General features: G+C 34.7%; 1 protein-coding gene across 1 annotated transcript in view; it reads left to right on the forward strand.

Annotated features, from left to right (window-relative positions):
- MYO16 (myosin XVI) overlaps positions 1 to 19,110 on the forward strand; it is a 693,538-nt gene that overhangs the window by 585,691 nt on the left and 88,737 nt on the right. The window contains 3 exon segments of the mRNA XM_020970073.2: positions 704 to 800; positions 14,546 to 14,792; positions 17,337 to 17,644. Coding sequence (XP_020825732.1) covers positions 704 to 800; positions 14,546 to 14,792; positions 17,337 to 17,644 — 652 coding nt within the window.

The following is a 19,110-nucleotide window of genomic DNA, read 5'->3' on the forward strand; positions in this document are numbered from 1 at the left end:
TTCAAAGTAGTTTGTTGTTTTGAGGATTTTAAACATTCTTCCTCACAACTGTGTTTAAACCATTCTCTATATTGCAGAGATTAATTCAATAGACATGTGTCTTACCTTAGGGAAGTAACACTCTAAAAGAAATAAAGTTTAACAAAGCAGCCACACATTCAGCAAAATATCTGTGTCCTACAAAATGATAATATTCTTATTCACATATGTTTTGCATTTTGTTTATTTCTAGTAGTAAATTTAAGGTAAGAAAAGAATTCCAAAGGAAAGAAAAAAGAGGCACGTGAAGATGAATAACTAGAATTCATTCCTATCTAAACTCATGTCTCCAAGCAAGAATGATAAAGTCAGTTCTGCCATTTTTTTACCAAGAGGCACTAGTACAAACTCTATCTTGCTGATACTTGTTTGTCCAAATATGTGAATATTCATATGAAAACATTGGTATTTGATTATTTGAAGACATGTATGGTACAGAACTGCTGAAAAGGAAGGCCCTTCAAAGATGTATTTGTACATACCGTATGTGACGATATTGACAAAGGAGATATACTAGGAGGGAAAAAAACAAGCTGTTATTGCTTTTGGTGCTCTTTCCCAGCCTCCCCCTGGGGGAAAAAAAATCTCTGCCTTGTGATTATTTACCCATCATCATTTTGGCATTTCCTTGTTGCTGAATGTTTCCCCGCTGTTTGTGTTTTAGACAGGAGTCCGAAAAGTGTTTCTAAAATACTGGCAAGCTGACCAACTCAATGATTTGTGTCTTCAGCTCCAGAGGAAAATTATAACCTGTCAAAAAGGTAACAATTACATGTGGATATTTGTGAACTGTATTTTTCTCATACCCACACAAAGTTGTTGGGTACAATAGAATTTTTTAATCTCTAAGTGGTAATAATTATACATTAATGTTTCTGAACTGTGTTTTTATTTGTTATGCACACTTATTTGATAATGAGGTAAAGTAAAACTTTTTGTTTGTGTAGGATCCACTTTTCAATTGACCATGACATTAATTATTTGGCACAGTATTTGCATATGCAGCTTTTCAGGGGTTAGAGACAACCCTTTTTAGCTAATCAACCATTAACTTAGTCATTTATTGGCAGCAATTGTTTAAACCTTATGCTATAGAGAAGAGGTATTTAATACATTGATCTTTTCTTTATTAATTTCAACAAAGATGTTATAGTAACAACCACTGAAATTCTCCTCTGATTTTTCCTTGAGATGTTGAGCTGACACTGGATTGTCAGAGTCAATGCCAGAGGACCACAGGTGCTGTCAGGTTTTCCCCAAGCTACAAAGATTTCATATACAGTCTGGTAATGGGATGTTTGTTGTCTAACTTTCAGCCTCTAAGTGTCTAGGGTTCATCACCATCTCAGCAGTGGGTAATGATTTTTAGCCATAGTAATGCTAAAAGACCATCTACTAAAATGTAACAGCACTGTTACCACCTCTTTGAATTCTGTCTCTACCACCAACACTACCACCATTACTCCTCCTCCTCCTCCTTCTACTATTACTAAAACTACTACTACTACTACTACTACTACTACTACTACTACTACTACTACTACTAAGCACTAGCATTTGCATAGTACTTTAAAACGTGCTTTAACATAGATCATCTCATTTGATCCTCAAAATAACTGCAAATAGTTGATATTACTATCCTCATTGTACAGATAAGAAGAATTAGGCTTTGAGAGATGAAGTGTTTTGCCTAGGGTCATAAAACTAATAAGTTTCTGAGGCATATTTTAAACTCAGATCTTCTTTATCTCCAGTCTCATGCCTTACATGAGGCTATGATCTTAAACTTAGACCTTGAAGACTATTTGTTAAAGTATAGGGAGGTGTGATGGGGGAGGATGTTGTATACTGAAAAAAACACAGTTCTGGGTGGCGGTGCTGGGGTAAGGAGGAGCGCTGGCATGGTGGAGCTTGTAGTGGCTGTGGAGAGGAACCCCTCCTCACAGTTACGGGACAGAAAGGAATACTTGTGGTCGCAGGCCAGGAAAGGAGTAAACACCTCACCCCTTATCATACCACCTTGGAAGAACTGAAAATTTACAGGTCCCTACAACTACCTGTAAAAACAGCTCCACAAACCCCTGAAACTTGGGACAGTACACTCTCCACATCAGAAGCAGACTCTTACCTTAACAAAGAGTTTAAAACTCAAGTAATTGGCTGGGATCATGAGAAAGCAGCACAAAAAAAGTCAGACTATATTACCTTACTTTGGTGAAAAAGAAGATCAAAATATACAACCAGAAGAAGACAACAAAGTCAAAGCTCCTACATCCAAAGCCTCCAAGAAAAATATGAATCAGTCCCAGGCCTTAGAAGAGCTCAAAAGGGATTTTGAGAAGCAAGTAAGGGAAGTAGAGGAAAAACTGGGAAGAGAAATGAGAGTGATGCAAGAAAATCATGAAAAACAAGTCAACAGCTTGCTAAAGGAGACCCAAAAACATACTGAAGAAAATAACACCTTAAAAAACAGCCTAACCCAAAAGGCAAAAGAGGTCCAAAAAGCCAATGAGGAGAAAAATGCCCTAAAAAGCAAAATTGGCCAAATGGAAAAGGAAGTCCAAAAGCTTACTGAAGAAAATACTTCCTTAAAAATTAGAATAGAGCAATTGGAAGACAGTGACTTTATGAGAAATCAAGACACTGTAAAACAAATCCAAAAGAATGAAAAATTAGAAAACAATGTGAAATATCTCATTGGAAAAACAACTGACCTGGAAAATAGATCCAGGAGAGAGAATTTAAAAATTATTGGACTATCTGAAAGCCATGATCAAAAAAGAGCCTAGACATCATCTTTCAAGAAATTATCAAGGAAAACTGCCCTGATATAGTAGAACCAGAGGGCAAAATAGAATTGAAAGAATCCACAGATCTCCTCCTGAAAGAGATCCCCAAAGGAAAACTCCTAGGAATATTGTAGCCAAATTCCAGAGTTCCCAGGTCAAGGAGAAAATATTACAAGCTGCCAGAAGGAAACAATTCAAGTACTGTGGAAACACAATCAGGATAACACAAGATTTAGCAGCTTCTACATTAAAGGACCACAGGGCATGGAATATAATATTCTGGAGGGCAAAGGAGATAGGATTACAACCAAGAATCACCTACCCAGCAAAACTGAGTATAATATTTCAGGGGAAAAAATGGTCATTCATAGAAATAGAGGACTTTCAAGCATTCCTGATGAAAAGACCAGAGCTAAACAGAAAATTTGACTTTCAAATACAGGACTCCAGTGGAACATGAAGAGGTAAACAGGAAAGAGAAATCATAAGAGACTTATTAAGATTGAACTGTTTACATTCCTGCATGGAAAGATGATATTTGTAACTCATGAGAACTTTGTCAGTATTAGGGTAGTTGAAGGAAAAAAATTATATGTATGTATATATAGATAGATAGATAGAGGGCACAGGATGAGTTGAAGATTAAGGTGTCATATCTGGGGAATAAAATTAAGGGATGAGAGAGGATGATACTCGGAGAAGAAAGGGAGATGTAGAATGGGGTAAACTATCTCACAAAAAAAAGAAAGAAAAGTCTCTCACAGTGGAGGGGAAACAGGGGAAGGTGAGAGGGAATGAGGGAATCTTATTCTCATAGGATTTGGCTTAAGGAGAGAATAACATATACATTCAATTGGGTATGGAAATCTGTCTTACCCTACAGGAAAATAGGGGGAGAAGGGGACAAGAGAGCAGGGGGTGATAAAGAGGAGGGCAGATTGGGAAAGAGGGTAATCAGAAGCAAATACTTCTGAGGAGGGACTGGGTCAAAAGAAAGAATAGAATAAATGGGAGGGCAGGATAGGATTAAGGGAAATAGAGTTAGTTTTTCACAACATGTCTCCTAAGGAAGTGTTTTGCATAACTGCACATGTACAACCTATATTGAGTTGCTTGCCTTTTCAATGAGGGTGGGTGGGGAGGGAGGAAGAGAGAAAATTTGGAACTCAAAGTTTTAAAAACATGTTTTAAAAAAAATGTTTTCACATGCAACTGGGAAATAAGAAATACAAGAAATGGGGTTCAGAAGTCTATCCTGCTCTACAGGAAAATAGAAGGGGAAGGGGATAAGAGAAGGGGGAGAGATAGAAGAGAAGGCAGACCAGGGGAAGGGGTAATCAGAATGCATGCCATCCTGGGGTGGGGGGAGAGGTGAGAAATTTGGAACTCAAAAACTTGTGGAAGTGAAAACTAAAAATAAATAAATTTATATTAAGAAAAAAAAGACAGATATAGCAGATCTTTTTAATATAATTGTCAGACTTCCAGGGAGGCAGAAAGTAAGTTGTCATTTTTATTCACTAACTTTGTCCCAGCTTCAGAACTTCAAGGATTAGTGATTCCATGAGTGTGAATTCAGCTACACAGATAATAATCGCAGCCCTTTAGGTAGTGCACAGCACTTGAGGTTAAGACAGTCCTAAGTTCAAACCCTGTTTCAAAAACTTTCATAACACTCTCAGCTTCAGTCTCTTTATCTATAAAATGACCATAATAATATCAACTACCTGAGGTTGTTATGAGGGTCAAATGAGATAACATGTGAAAAGCTTTGGAAATCTTAAAGTTTTATAAAAATGCTAGGTAAAAGGTGGAGGAGGAGGAGGAGTGGTACTGTTATAATTTAGTAGTATACATAGTAACACACTAGGTTTAGAATTACTGTGGATAAAAAATTATTGGGGCAGCTAAGTGGCGCAGTAGATAGAGCACTGGACCTGGATTCAGGAGGACCTGAGTTCAAATCTGACCTTCGACACATAACATTTAGTAGCTGGGCAAGTCACTTAACCCCCATCGCCTAACCAAAAAAAAAAAATCATCACTGTGCTACCAACCTGGTAATGAGCCTTTGACACTTAAGTAGGCACGAAGTTAGACAACAGATAAATAGTCCATCACGAGTTCTGTCTCTCAGGCGTGTGTGTGTGTGTGTGTGTGTGTGTGTGTGTGTGTGTGTGTGTTATTTATCTACCCCTGGAATTTTGCATGTGGTCACACTGTCTATTAAAGCCGCAGAAAGAAAGTATTTCATCTGCCATTTACATAGAGGGAGGAAATAAAATACCCCAGCTTCTCTTCCAAGAATGAAAGAAATAAACTGATGCCATAATAATAATAACTAATATGTAAGATTTACAAAACTTGTCCCATATTATATGATTTTGTTATCACAACTAATTTGTGAGGTAGATACTATCATTATCTCTGTTTTATAGGTGTGAAACTGAGGCTAGGAGAGTTAGTGACTTGTCTAGGAAAGTATATGTATGCCTTACTTATCATTTTGATATTTTGGAAATTTGGTAAGCATTTGAAATATAAACGTATCCTGAGTGGAAAAAAATCCATTTCTTACATATTTCTTTTTCTGTTTCATTTTGTTTTGTTATGATGTGGCTTAGACATATCTTTAGATGATTTTTTAAAAACTTAGCTTAACAGGAAAAAAAAACATGTTTAGATCAATGTAATTAAAATAATTTTGCATTGCACTCATTGCCACAAATTTGAACTACAAGAAAAGGTAGAAAGTGGAGAGTTATTGTCATTTTAAAAATAGTTTTGATAAATTTTTTAAAATATTCCAATAAGTCAGTATAGAATTTAAGGTAAGTTTACAAGGAATACCACAAATCTCTGACCCATACACAATGTGTTATAACCTCTGTGGACAACCCTTCATAGGTTTACAGGTATAAGGAGGATGTGTATTCCACCTCCTAAGAAGAGGAACTGATGAGAATCTTGCATTGTATAGTTTTGGAGGTTTTGTTGATATGCTCCATGGAACTGAGACGGAATAAATACATGCTGTCAAATAACTATAGAAAGGGGCACCATGGAATAGTGCATTTAGACCCATGTTTTAAGTCCTTTGATTTGCTAGTTGTATTTCTCTAGACAAGTCATTGATCTTTCATGGCCTTAATTTTATCATCTGAAAAAATGGGGTGGAAATTATATAACATATATTACTTCATAAAATTGTTGGAAGGGTCAAATAAGTATACACACACATACACAAATGAGTAAATATACACACACATAAATTCTTTCTAAATTTAAAGCCTACAAAAATTTAATTTTTTTCTATTCACTTTTGTATGTGAAGGGTAATGGTAATACCACAAGAGGTATTTAAGCAGAGGCTGGGACAACACTTAGAAGGGTACTGATGACAAATATTTAACAAACAACCAACTCTCTAGGGAGGAAAGTGCATAGAAAACTTTCTTTTTTAAAGAATGCTTTTACTTTTTTTTTCAGCTACACGTAAAAACATTTTAACATTTTTAAAATAATTTTTGAGTTTCAAATTTCCTTCCTCCTCTTCTCCCTCCTTGAGAAGACAAGCATTTTGAAATAGATTATATATGGGCAGCCATGAAAAACACATTTCAATATGAGCCATGTTGAAAAAGATGTGAAGGAACTAGATTTAGTAATATCAGGCCTTAAACCATAGTATAAAGTGAGACCAGTATTGAATTATAAAATTGATAATTTTGATTATTTTATTAATAAATTATTAATAAAACTTATGTAGCCAGAATAGAGGTATGCAGAAAATTGGGGGAAAAACTCTTATAGACAATCTCCCAGATAAAATCTGATTGGGTCAGAATATTGTTGTAGTGTAGGAAATGATGAGCTGGTACATTTAGCAAAATATGGAAAGACTTGAACTTATGAAGGAAAATGCTGCACACCTTCAGAGAAATAGAGGACAAGTGGAAATAAGCAAATGGTTTTATGTATATGTGTATATATGTGTATGTTTATGGATATCTATATATATGCATGTGTTTAAATACATATATTTATGTGTGTATATGTGTGTGCATATATTATATATATATATATATATATATATACATATATATGTATATATATATATGTAAAGCACAGATATAGATAGATATCTGTGCGTGTGTACACATGCCTAATTGTAGCTTTCAGGGTGGGGAGGCTGGGGGGAGGGAGGAAGGGTTAAAAATAAAGTAAAAAGTACGCAGCCCAGTACAAAAGATACAAGGAAGCAAAGAAAAGATGGGCAGCTTTAAAATTAATGTATAATATTCATTATACAGGTTTTCTTGAAACAGAAATTTATTCTTTTATATTGAATCCTTTCATGTTCTGCTATGTACATGGCAATTTTTTTCTTTTCTTATTTTGTAATGAAGTTTAAAATAAATTTTAAAACTTCAAAAAAATTAGCTATGTTGCAAAAGAGAACATAGATTTCCCCCCCCAAAAAAAGAAAACAAGAAAAAAGAAAGAAAGTTTTTTAAAAGTATGCTTTGGTTGATATTCAGACTCCATCAGTTCTTTCTCTGGAGGTAGATAGCAATTTTTATCATACATCCTTTGAAATTGTCTTGTTATCATTGTATTGATGAGAATAGCCAAGTCATTCACAGTTGATCATCATATGATGTTGCTATTACTGTGTACAATGATCTACTGGCTTTGGTCATTTCACTTTGCATCAGTTCATATAAGACTTCCTAGGTTTTTTCTGAAACCATCCTACTTGTCATTTGATATAGCACAATACTAATCCATCGCAATTATGTACCACAGCTCATTGAACCATTTCCCAGTTGATGGGCATCCCATAAATTTTGAATTCTTTGAATTCACTTAAAGAGCTACTGTCGCAGTTTCATGCATATAGGACCTTTTCCTTTCCTTTGATATCTTTGGAATATAGACCTAGTATTAGTATTGTTGGGCCGATAGAACTTTACACATAGTTCCAAATTCTCTCCAGAACAATTAATTTGTTACTACACCAACCGTGAATTAATGCCCCAATTATTCCACATCCCCTTCAGTATCTGTCATTTTCCTTTTCTGTCATGTTAACCAATCTCTAATGAATTGTGATTTAGAGTATTTGTTTTCTTACAACTTTAAAATTGCTTTGAATTCTTCTTCTGAAAACTGCATGTTTGTATCCTTTGATGATGTATCAATTGTAGAATGACTCATAAATTTGACTCAGTTTTCTATATATTTCAGAAATGAGGTCTTTTCCGAGAAACTTGCTATAAAGTTTTTTCTCAGTTTCCCATATTCCTTCTAATCTTGGTTGAATTGGCTTTGCTTGTGGAAAAAATTTTTAATTTAATGTAATCATTTTATATGCATAAATTACATTTTAATGTAGTCTATTTTGTATCCTGTAATACTCTCTCTTGTTTGGTCATAAATTCTTCCCTTATCCACAGCTCTGACAGATAAAGCATTTCATGCTCCCTTAATTTGCTTATGTTATCACCCTTTATGTCATTATCTTGGTATCTGGTGTGAGATGTTGTTTTATACCTACTTTCTGCCAGACTGCTTTCCAGTTTTTCCAATAATTTTTTTTCAAGTAGTCATTTTCCCCAAAGCTTGGATCTTTGCTTTTTTCAAACACTAGATTAGTATGTGTATTGTGTGCCTAATCTCTTTTACCGATCCACCACTTTATTTCTTAGCCAGTACCAGATTATTTTGATGATTACTACTTTGTAATATAGTTTAAGATCTAGTACTGCTAGACCATCTTTCTTCACATTTTTTTCATTGATTCTTTTCATATTCTTGACCTTTTGTTTTTCCAGATGAATTTTGTTATCATTTTTTTAGCTCTACAAAACAGGGTTTTTTTTTGAAATTTGATTAGTATGTCACTAAATAAGTAAATTAATTTAGGTAGAATTGTCATCTTTATTATATTGCCTTGGCCTATCATGAACAATCAATATTTCTCTAATTGTTTAAATCTGACTTTATTTGTGTAAAAAGTGTTTTGTAATTGTATTCACATAGCCCCTGGGTTTGTCCTGGCAGTAGACTCCCAAGTATTTTATATTGTCTGTACTTATTTTTATTTTTTATTATTTTTTTTAAATTTCTTCCTGTTGGACTTTGTTGGCAATATATATAGAAATGCTGGTGATTTTATACTCTGCAACTTTGCTGAAGTTAATTATTTCAATTAGTTTTTTTTTACTTGATTTTCTAGGATTTCCTAAGTATGCCATCATATCATCTGCAGAGAAAAGAAAATTTATGTTTAATCTTTGCTATTAACATTTTCTCCATCACTTTTTAAGTCCAGATAAGCCATAAAATAATATATCAAGTCTGAACTGTATTGTTTGCTCTTTTTGAAGTATAAATGTTCTGAATGAGAATTTAACAATATTTCTCATAAGTTGGTTGGAACTGGCTCCAGCACACTCCTATGGTGGCTATTTTAGAAACCACTGTCTGATAGATGTGATCTTCCTCTCCAACCAACATTCTGCAGATCCCTCCTGTTCCATACCTGAACATTTTTCTCCAAGGAGATCCTTGCCTATATACAATTTGCCTTCTACCCTTCCAGAGCTATAAACTCTAGCTAGAGAAATTCACAAATATACCACAAATTTAAAGGTTAAAATTTCAGCACTCTTCCCTCACTGGCTCAGCCCTACTGATTGTCCAAATCATTTTAGGCTACACTGACTGACTCTTGAGATTATCCCCAAAGCATCTGTTCTGACACCTTTTCTATTCTTTCCATAATTAGAAAACTAGACACCTACTCATCAGTTTTGGCAGGCGACTTTACTCCTTCTTCAGTGAGATTGAGATCATACTATGGAAGCTCACTCAGGTTTTCAATTGCTCAAAACTTTTTTTCCCCTTTTTTAACATTTCATTTTTATTTTATTTCTCAATTCCAAGTAAACAAAATTTTTAACACTTGTTTTTTTTTAATTTTGAGTTCCAAATTCTCTCCCTCCCTCCCTGAGAAAGCAGGCTATGTAATGTAGATTATGTATGTGCAGTTATGCAAAACATTTCCATATTAGCCATGTTGCAAAAGGAAACAGAAACAAAAAAGAGAGGGGTTTTTTTTAAATGTATTTTACAATCAGCATTCAGATGCCATCAGTTCTTTCTCTAGAGCTGGATAGTATTTTTTATAAGTCCTTCAGAATTGTCTTGGATCATTATATTGCTGAGAGTAGCTAAGCATTCACAGTTGTTTATCATACAGTATTGCCGTTACTGTATACAAGGTTCTCCTGGTTCTGCTATATTCACTTTGTATCAGTTCATGCACGTCTTCCCAGGTTTTTTAATGTATCCTGCTCATCATTTCTTATAGTAATATTATATTCCATCATGATCATATACCACAACTTGTTCAGCCATTTCCCAATTGATGGGCATCTCCTCAATTTTCAATTCTTTTCCACTATAAAAAGAACTACTATAAATATTTTTGTACAAATAGATTGTTTTCCTTTTTCTTTGATCTCTTTGGGGTACAGACCTAGAGTGGTATTACTGAATCAAAGACTAGACACACAGTTTTACAGCCCTTTGGGCATAGTTCCAAATTGCTCTCCAGAAAGATTATATCAGTTCACAACTCCACCAATAGTGCATTAGGGTCCCAATTTTTCCACATCCCTTCCAATATTTGTCATTTTCCTTTTCTGGAATGTTAGCCAACTGAATAGGTGTGAGATGGTATCTCAGAGTTGTTTCAATTTTCATTTCTCTAGTCAATAGTTACTTAGGGAATTTTTCATGACTAGATAGCTTTTATTTATAAAACTGAACAGAGAACACTGAAAGGATCTGTATTTGTCAGCTGAAACTCCCTGTTTATATCCTTCGACCTTCTATCATTTTGGGGGGACTGACATATTCTTACTAAAAATGACTCAGTTCTCTGTATTTGAGAAATAAGGTGTCTATCAGACAAAAGCTGTTAAAAAAATTCTCCCCAATTTCTTGCTTTCTTTCTAATCTTGGCTGCATTGGTTTTGTTTGTGCAAAAAACTTTTTTTTAAATTTGATGTAATCAAAATCATTCATTTTATTTCTTGTAATACTCTCTCTCTCTCTCTCTCTCTCTCTCTCTCTCTCTCTCTCTCTCTTATTTGGTCATAAATTCTTCCCCTTATCCATATATCTGACCAGTAAAATATTCCATGATCCCCTTATTTGCTTATATCACCTTTTATGTCTAAACCATGTACCTATTTTGACCTTATATTGGTATACAACGTGAGATGTTGATCAAAACTTTTTAGCACCATCATTCTCTTTCTTATCTCATCATTCTTATCGTCCTATATATTTGGTCTTATTTCCCTCTCACTTCTTTCTGAACCTTGCTCTAGAAATTATTACCCCTCTCTCAAATATCTTCAAATGCTTTCTCTCTGTTGGCTCCTTTCCACTGGCCTCCAAATATAAGGTCTCCCTAAACATTTTTAAAAATAATAAACACCTTCCTTAACACTCATCTGGATACTATTTCTCCTCTTATACTGTCATACTTCTTGAAATAATTTTCACTCTCCACTCTTATCAATCTGTACAATATGGCTTTGTCTCCTAATAGTTTATTGAAAGTTCTCTTTTAAATGTTACAAATGAGCTTCTAATTGCTGAATTAAATGGCACGTCTCCCCCTAAGTTTAATACTCCTTGACCTTTCACCAGCTTTTGACACTGTAAACCCTCTTAATGAAGCCCATCTGCTCCCTTAGATTCAGAGCTACCATAATCAGGGCCCTTCTCTTAGACTTTCATTGTCCCTTTTCCATTCCCAACTGTTTAATGTGAGGTTCCCCAAGGTTCTGTCCTTAGCTCTTTTATCTTCCTTTTTGACGCTCTCACTTGTGAATATTCTTCATTCTCATGACTCTGAGCATTTATTCTATCTCTATAGGATGGAGATGGGTCCTTACAATAAACAATTCTGTAGACCTCAGACAAAATTATACATAACCTGGACACTGACACAACACTCTAGCTTTATTGAAAATGCAGTTTTCCCTTAATTAAAAAATTCCTTAAAAATCGCTCTGGGTAATCTCAAAAATTTGTTCTTCTCTTCTTTTATAAACCATTGTCTTGATGCATTATATGACATGCCCAGGGCTTTCTATAACCTCGACACAGGCTCTGCAACCTCATTATTTTTCATCCATACAAAAATATAAATTTAGTCTATAAAAATATTATTTCAGAGTTTATGTCTATAAAATGAATCCATTTTTTATAGTTTGGATTTAACTTGTTTCCAATTATTGGTTGAGCTTTATTGCTTTCACCCTACTCCACCCTCATCCACACACATACCTTTAGGAAGGTTTGAAAAGGAGACTGGACATTTTTGCTATAAATGTAATCATTTGAATTTCAAATTATACTACCAGGAGATTATCTTTCTGAGTATATGTATTTATTACCTTCTAGACAAAAGAAAAGAAAGTTTTATGACTCTAAAATCTACTAGTCTTTCTGTCACCTTAAAAAATCTCATAAAAATGTCAGAAGAAAAATGGGAAATTAATTTCCTTTTGTGCCAAATCATTTTCTTGAAGTAATTAATCTTAAGCTAAAGAAGCCAATTTGTATCATATAGTATAGTTTAAATGATCAAAAAAGACAGTTAGGAATAACGATGGGAAAATGGAGTCCCTTAAATTTTTTGAAATAGATGTGATTGGGTAAATTTTGTTGTCATATGGGGAGGGGTAGGAACAATGAGGTGTGGTGGTAGGGAGAGGTCTGGTTTGTTCACATTAATGCTTTAGGTCAAGTAAGCAGACATTATAGAGTTAAGCTAAACTTCACCCTTCCAAAAGACACACTCTTCCTTTTTTAAAAAGTAACAAGGATGAGTAAAGATCAGTTTGTCTTGTTCTCCTTTTCTCTTCATCTGGTGCTCTTAAGCCTAACTGAATTTTATCCTATAATAGTTTATATTCATGGAAGCTTGATTGTACCTTTTGCTGTTTACTTTTTTTTCAGATTAGTTCAGCATGACTGTTGTGCAATTTAACTTAATACAGTACCACTGCATTCCAAAGTAACTATAAACATTCAGTTTTGCCATCTGAAAAAAATGTTGAGCATTTTAAGTCTGCATATTTTTCTTCTGAAGCCATACTTGTAGAAAATTTGTTCACTTCCCCCTTTGTATTCGACCAATATCATACAGATAACCCATTAGTTCATTGTAATTTCAGAGAAATTGACAATTTTAAGGCATTTAATACTTTAGATTTCTCTTATCTCAACTCCCCTCCCTACCCTACCACCCAAGAAAAAAAAATTGTTTTATTTTGCAAAACAGATCTCTTGCTTTTCTATTATTCATTTATTCATCCATTCTTTTGTTTGGTTTCTTCCTTTCTCTTTCTCCCTCCCTTCTTTCTTTCTTTTTTCCTTCATTCCTTCCTTTTTCTTCTTTCCCTTCTTCCTTCCTTTTCTGATAAAATTCAGAGACATCTTCTGAACTCAGCATCATCACTTCTAGGAAGGCCAAACACTTGAAGTTAGGCTTTTTAGGAGTTGATAATACAGTTATAATATAATATCTATACGGCATTAAAAATTTTTGAAGAGTAGCCTTTCTTTTGTCAATTTTGTAGAAGACTTATTATTAGCATTTAGCATTAGCACTTATTGTTATTAGCAAAAGAGAAAAACAGTGGTTCTCAAATATTTAAGAGTGTATTTCCAGAAATAAGGGTGAATGTAATCATGATTGGCCTATCAGGATGGGATGAAGGGGATGAGATATTTTGCTTTCAAACTGATAAAGTTTTATACCTGTGAAAAGACTGTTAATCTTTGTCTTTTAGATTGTATATTCTTTGTGTCTGTAGTCTGGCTTTTCTATTTTTTTCCAACAACTATGAAACTTTAAATGTGTTTACTTGTCTACGTATCTATCTATCTATCTATCTATCTATCTATCTATGCCTTAAATGAGGCATAAACTAGTACTTATATGGAGGTTAACAGCTTAAAATGCATTTACACACAACTATGTATGTGTGTATGTATACATACATATGTATACACACATGCATATATATAGGTATATGTGTGTGTATGGGTATACACACTTATGTTATCCTCCACTTAAACCCCAGAACAAAACCTCTTTGTGGTATGGAGTAGACATTGACTTATTAAAAGCTATCTTAAGCTTGATGGGTCCTACCAAGCTAGAAATATTTAAATTACAATTCTGAGTAGGTGCTGTTATCAAAAGAGCAGCCTTAGCTAAACTCAGACAGACCCAGCACCAGAAAGTTGGCCCTGAGGTGATAATATTTTTTTCAGTCCCAGCCGTAGATAACACTTGTCTTAGCATAAAGGAGCTTCGCCCTGCCTTGGTAGAGTATGTACCCACACATAAAAGACCTCATTATAAAGATTATTCCTGGTAACCTATCCAAGTAAATGATATTCTTAACATAATCTTTGAATTTATGATAGCTATTAGTGAATTTTTAAATCTCATTTTAATGTGGCTAGGATACATTTCATTATTTCTTTTACACTGAGCTTATATTTATCAGTCTGTAACCCCATTATCAGTCATGCAGCTTAATGTCATTGTGACTTTGCTTCTGTATTTTGGATTCATGTTTCTCTCATCGGACCTTAATTTTGTCCTATTCTGACAGTTATAAGAGGCTTTCTTGCACGCCAGCACTTGCTGCAAAAGATGAGCATCAGTCAACAAGAGGTCACTTCAGTAAAGAGTTTCCTCCAGAACACAGAAGACATGGGCCTGAAAACATATGATGCACTGGTCATTCAGAATGCTTCAGACATAGCTCGAGAAAATGACCGGCTCCGCAATGAAATGAACATAGCTTACCATAGAGAAAAGTTCGAAATCAGGAACAAACAAGAAGAAGGCACCAAAAGGTAAGTGGAAAACATTTTTGGCAGCCTTTGTAATTGATCTAGCTATCATCGTAAGAGTTCATAACAGCTCTCAGCTCAGGGTCATCAACAAGGATCAGAAGAGAAGAGGCAAGGAACAAGTATCTACTATGTGCCATAGCCAGTGCTAATTGCTTTACAAATATTATGGTAGTATGTATGGCATGTCATCTGCAAAGATTTTGCTAAAGGCAGCACAGTGTAGTTGATAGAATGTTTAGCTTGAGTTCAGGAATACCTAGGTTCAAATCTGGCCTCAACTACTTATTAGCTGCATGACCCTGGGCAAGTCACTTAAACTCTCTTAATCTTAGTTTCCTGATCTGTAGAATGAGGACAATATATATGAAGTGCTTTCTAAGTCTTGGAGGGTATTATAAATATGAGGTATTATATTTGCTTTTGTCATTATTGCTATCATGATTATGATTAGGGAGGCAACATGATATAGCAGTAGAGAGCTTTCCTCTGAACCAAGCCTCTGACACATGTTGTGTGAACCTAAGCAAGTGATTTAACAGCATTTTACCTTCAGCAACTCTCTCAGACTGTAATTTGCAGAGCAGGTGAGGTTCTGAACTGGTAAGGGAATTTTTCTCATTGGGAGTTTCTTATTGTAAAGAAATCATAGGTATGGTGATGATGAAGATGATGATGATGATCTAATGATGGCTTCTGATGAATATTGTATATATTTTTGTTAATGTATTAAATATCCTTGTTAACAAGTTCATAACACAGATGCACATATCATAAGACCATTTATAATCTCTGTTTTGAAGGTCATTAATTTTGTATGATATACTTGATTCATTTTTTAAATACCTCAGGCAATCTCAGATTTTTATTTTAAAGTATATAATAGCTCTATTTTTAGCAAACAGATTTAATTGGGCTTTTAAATTTTTTCATTCAAGCATACTGAACATAAATGCTGACTTACAGAACCTTCTGGAAATTTGCCAAGATAATTAATAAGGAGCCATTTTAGGGGAGAGGAGATGCCATGAAATCAATATAGAGAATTGTGTCTGTTCTAATCACTATCTAAATTGACACATTTTCTTCACCAGTGAAGTCATCTTTTTTTTCTTTTGATTTGAAAGCATACTTTGAATGCTTAGCTAGAAATAGAAATTTTGCAACCACCTGTTTCAATTTACAGTGGAGTGTCCTTCCTCTTATGTGAATGATAAAGACACCTGTACATAGTAACATCAGTCTGTGTAATGGCAGTGATCTGTTCTTTTTGACCATAATTCACTTGTTAGGGAGTTATTTATTTTTCCATAGTTAACTCAATAATGCCACATGTTATCTCACTGGAAATGGTGCTCCTTTGCTTGTGCTGCCTATGTAAGATTATTTTTATTAAAGTAAAAATGTCAGTGTCATCTCTGTTTAATTAGCTTCAGATGTCCCAGTGATTAAATACTAACAAATCCCTTCATAAGGAAAAAATCGGTACTTAAGAATTACAGTGAAAACATATTGCGTACTGAATACTGAGTTTTTATCTATTTCATTTACTACATGGGCATCTGGCTATGTCTTTTAGATGAATTATAACTCTTCTGATGTTCTGCCGTAAAGAGGTATAGTTATAAAAACAAATGTTTAAACAACAACTTGGAAAACAAATGTATTGACATCTTTTTATCACGTGATTACATGATAAAACCAAAAGGAAAAACTTTGTTGTTGTTGGTCTTGTTATTATTATTATTATTACTGTGTCTTTCTAAACTAAAGAACTATTAATTGCATATGCCTTCCAGAAGGATATTCATTATTTTCCCTGCTAGAACTGAACAGTCACCTCAATTTCTCACTTTGCCCAGATGTAAAATTAAGTACCAAGTGATTTGTCAATTTGTTTATTGGATAAGAGCAATACGCTTGGCAACAGAAAAGACATAGAGACTAAAAGCGAAAGAAAATCATTATGATGGAGAAAATAACTCCACATAATTAAATGATGGCTGATGATGCATGGAGGGAGAGACAGAAATAGGAAAGTAGAGTGGGTTACCCCCATAGTTCCAAGCTGTGCTTTTTATAGTGGTGTACTCCTTTGAGAAGGAGCCATGATGAACTCCTAACATTTGCTGCATCAGTAACTTTCTATTAAGATGAATTTCCCAGAAATTATCATTCAGATTGAATTCCTAGGTTTTGATTGTGTTTAATAATCAGAGTGTGAACAATCCATTCAGTAAATGCCTGATCAACAATATGAAACTACTTAAGGAAAGCTGCATTTATGTCTGTGTGTGGGGGGGGGGGGGAGTCCAATAATCTTATTTATCATAAAGCAGGAAATGGAAAAATGCTAGCAGCTTCATCTGGGTTTGTTTGTCAGAAGATTACTGCATACACATCCTCTAGTCACAGCAGGGGTGTTGAGAGATTGTTTTCCAAAAGGCTGTTATTATGTTTGCATGAACAGGTTCATTGTTATCATTTGAATAATGCATCTGGGCGTCCCTTCTGTTATGTGTGTGTGTTTTTCTTCTTTCCTTTAAGAGCTGCAGACAAGGGTGGAAAGGTCTCTGAAGACACCTTTGCAGTCAGTCGGGCACCCAAGCATTTTCATTCTAGCTCAGTTCCAGTCCCCATGGCAGGGGATGGCTTGGTACAGTCTCTGGCTGGATCATCCATCAGATCTCCCTCCCTGCACTCTGTGTTCAGCATGGATGACAGCAGTGGCCTGCCATCACCACGGAAACAGCCCCCTCCCAAACCAAAGAGAGACCCCAACACAAGACTGAGTGCTTCCTATGAAGCTGTTAGTGCCTGCTTGTCAGCAGCTGCTAAGGAAACAGCTAATGAAGGTTAGGCTGAAAGGGAAAGGATGGGGGGGGGGAGGTAGATTGGGAGACAACAACATTACTTCTGTTTATCGATCTTTTGACTTACAGTTCTCAAATGCCACATAGTAGCCTTGTTGCTCTAGTACATTTTTAATAGAAATAAATATAATTGTTGGTTTACTAGTGGCTCTTTAATCACTAAAGAAAACAAGACATTTGATTAAAATTTCCAAGACTGTTGGAAAAGGCAATTCATGATATTCTCCCTACCCCTGCCCTCTCCACAACCCCCAACACACACACAGCTGCACATAAAATAAACTTCACATTTTCACAATACAAATTTTGCACCCTATTAATAATTAGATTTTTTTTCCCAAGTTTTCAATTGAAAGACACATGGCCAGAAGCAAGACTTAGGATCATCCTGCCTGTGACACATACTAGCTGTGTGACCTTGGCAAGTCACACAAGCTATCAGTGCCTGAAGCAATACTCAAAGTCTCTAAGTGTTGATATGTACAGGTAGTGCATTTTCTCACTAGGCGTTCCTTATAACAGATCCAGTCCAAAACAAAATAAAACTCCCCAAATCAACCATTTCATCAGTTTTTCTTTGCATCAAAATTTAGGCAAACAACACCTATTTTAGCATGCCAGTGAGTGAAATGATTCACCATTCAATGCATAGCAATTCTGTTCAGTGGTTTCTGTAAAAGTAAAGTAGCTTAAATTTCTGTATTGAGATTCTAGTAACGTCTTTGTCTAACTGCTTAAAGTTAAATTGCATACTCAATACAAGTTACCTTCCACTCATTTATATTAGAAGTCAGCCCATGGGCCATAGTTTGCCATCCCTTGATTTATATTGTGATCACTTATTAGTAATTATTCATCTTTAACATTATTGAAAATAAATATGACACATCAGAGAACAGAGAATTGAATTTAATTGCTTTTAAAAAATAATAATCAAAGAAATTTAGCCAACAAGATAAAAATAGAGAGAAAGCATAAGAATATTCTTCTGGACAAAGATATTTGACAAGTTACACAAGTCTAGAGTAAAATTCAGTATTAATCTTAGTACAATAACTTTCATTAAAGTGTTTCTGCAGGCTTTCAGGTGAAATCATTCTTTAAAAAATATATGTTTTAAACACAGGGAAGTAGCCCATTGCCTTAAATAGATAGAAAAATGTACAAGGAAACTTCAAGATGTTGTTAGAAGAGCAAATATTTGGTATAATGAACAGAGGATTAGACTTGAAATCACCATGAACTGGGCTTAAATACCACCTCAAGCCTTTACTAGCTTTGTGATCCAGGGCAAGTCAGTTAACATCTCTGAGCTTCAAATTGTTATTCTGTAAAATGAGAGGATCTCACTAAATAATGTCTCGGATCCCTTTCAACTCTATACCCATGATCTTGTGATTAATAATTGGTGAGACTGCAGAAAATCATATGTTCTACTAGGATGTAGG

The sequence above is a fragment of the Phascolarctos cinereus genome, unplaced genomic scaffold (genome assembly GCF_003287225.1).
Source record: "Phascolarctos cinereus isolate Bilbo 61053 unplaced genomic scaffold, phaCin_HiC Scaffold_7;HRSCAF=346, whole genome shotgun sequence".
NCBI lineage: Eukaryota > Metazoa > Chordata > Mammalia > Diprotodontia > Phascolarctidae > Phascolarctos > Phascolarctos cinereus.